General features: G+C 29.2%; 1 protein-coding gene across 1 annotated transcript in view; it reads right to left on the minus strand.

The window, feature by feature from the left end:
* Positions 1–347, minus strand: part of LOC108749490 (repetitive proline-rich cell wall protein 2) — a 2,274-nt gene extending 1,927 nt beyond the window's left edge. The window contains exon 1 of the mRNA XM_018488252.1: positions 253–347. Coding sequence (XP_018343754.1) covers positions 253–264 — 12 coding nt within the window. The 5' untranslated portion in view covers positions 265–347. The remainder of the gene's footprint in view (positions 1–252) is intronic.
* Positions 348–566: the final 219 nt, after the last annotated feature.

Genomic DNA, 566 nt, shown 5'->3' on the forward strand with positions numbered 1-566 from the left:
TATATATATATATATATAATAATTTAATATAATTATAATTAATAAGTGATAAATAATAAAAATTAAAAGACGTGAAATTGCACTAAAGTATTATAAGACACTTATATTTTTTTAGACTTGAGATATTTTATCTTATTTTGTAACGAGAATAAATTAACTTATAGAAGGACAAAATTTTTGCAGACACATTAATCTGATGTTTTAAAACGACGTTTGATTTGATATATGTGGATGGACTTATATGAAACTTACCTTAATATTCATTCTTGAGTTCACGTATATTTTAGCGTGGCGTATAACCACTAACTGAACCGCTTCGTTTTCTAAGCTGAGCCTTATATACTTCGCGCTATAATAGCTTAGCACTTTCCCTGCACCTCATCGCTCATATTATCCATACGGGGTCTTACTTTACGTACACTGACAAAAAAGTCGGCTAGGCGAGTTCAGGAAATGGATACGCACACGAATCTGTTTCACGACAGCCTAAAGTTTGATTTATTTCAAGTGTTAATTTTTTTCTGCTCAATACAAATGGCGATTATATATATATATATATATATATA

Source organism: Trachymyrmex septentrionalis, unplaced genomic scaffold, assembly GCF_001594115.1.
Source record: "Trachymyrmex septentrionalis isolate Tsep2-gDNA-1 unplaced genomic scaffold, Tsep1.0 scaffold29, whole genome shotgun sequence".
Taxonomy (NCBI): Eukaryota; Metazoa; Arthropoda; class Insecta; order Hymenoptera; family Formicidae; genus Trachymyrmex; species Trachymyrmex septentrionalis.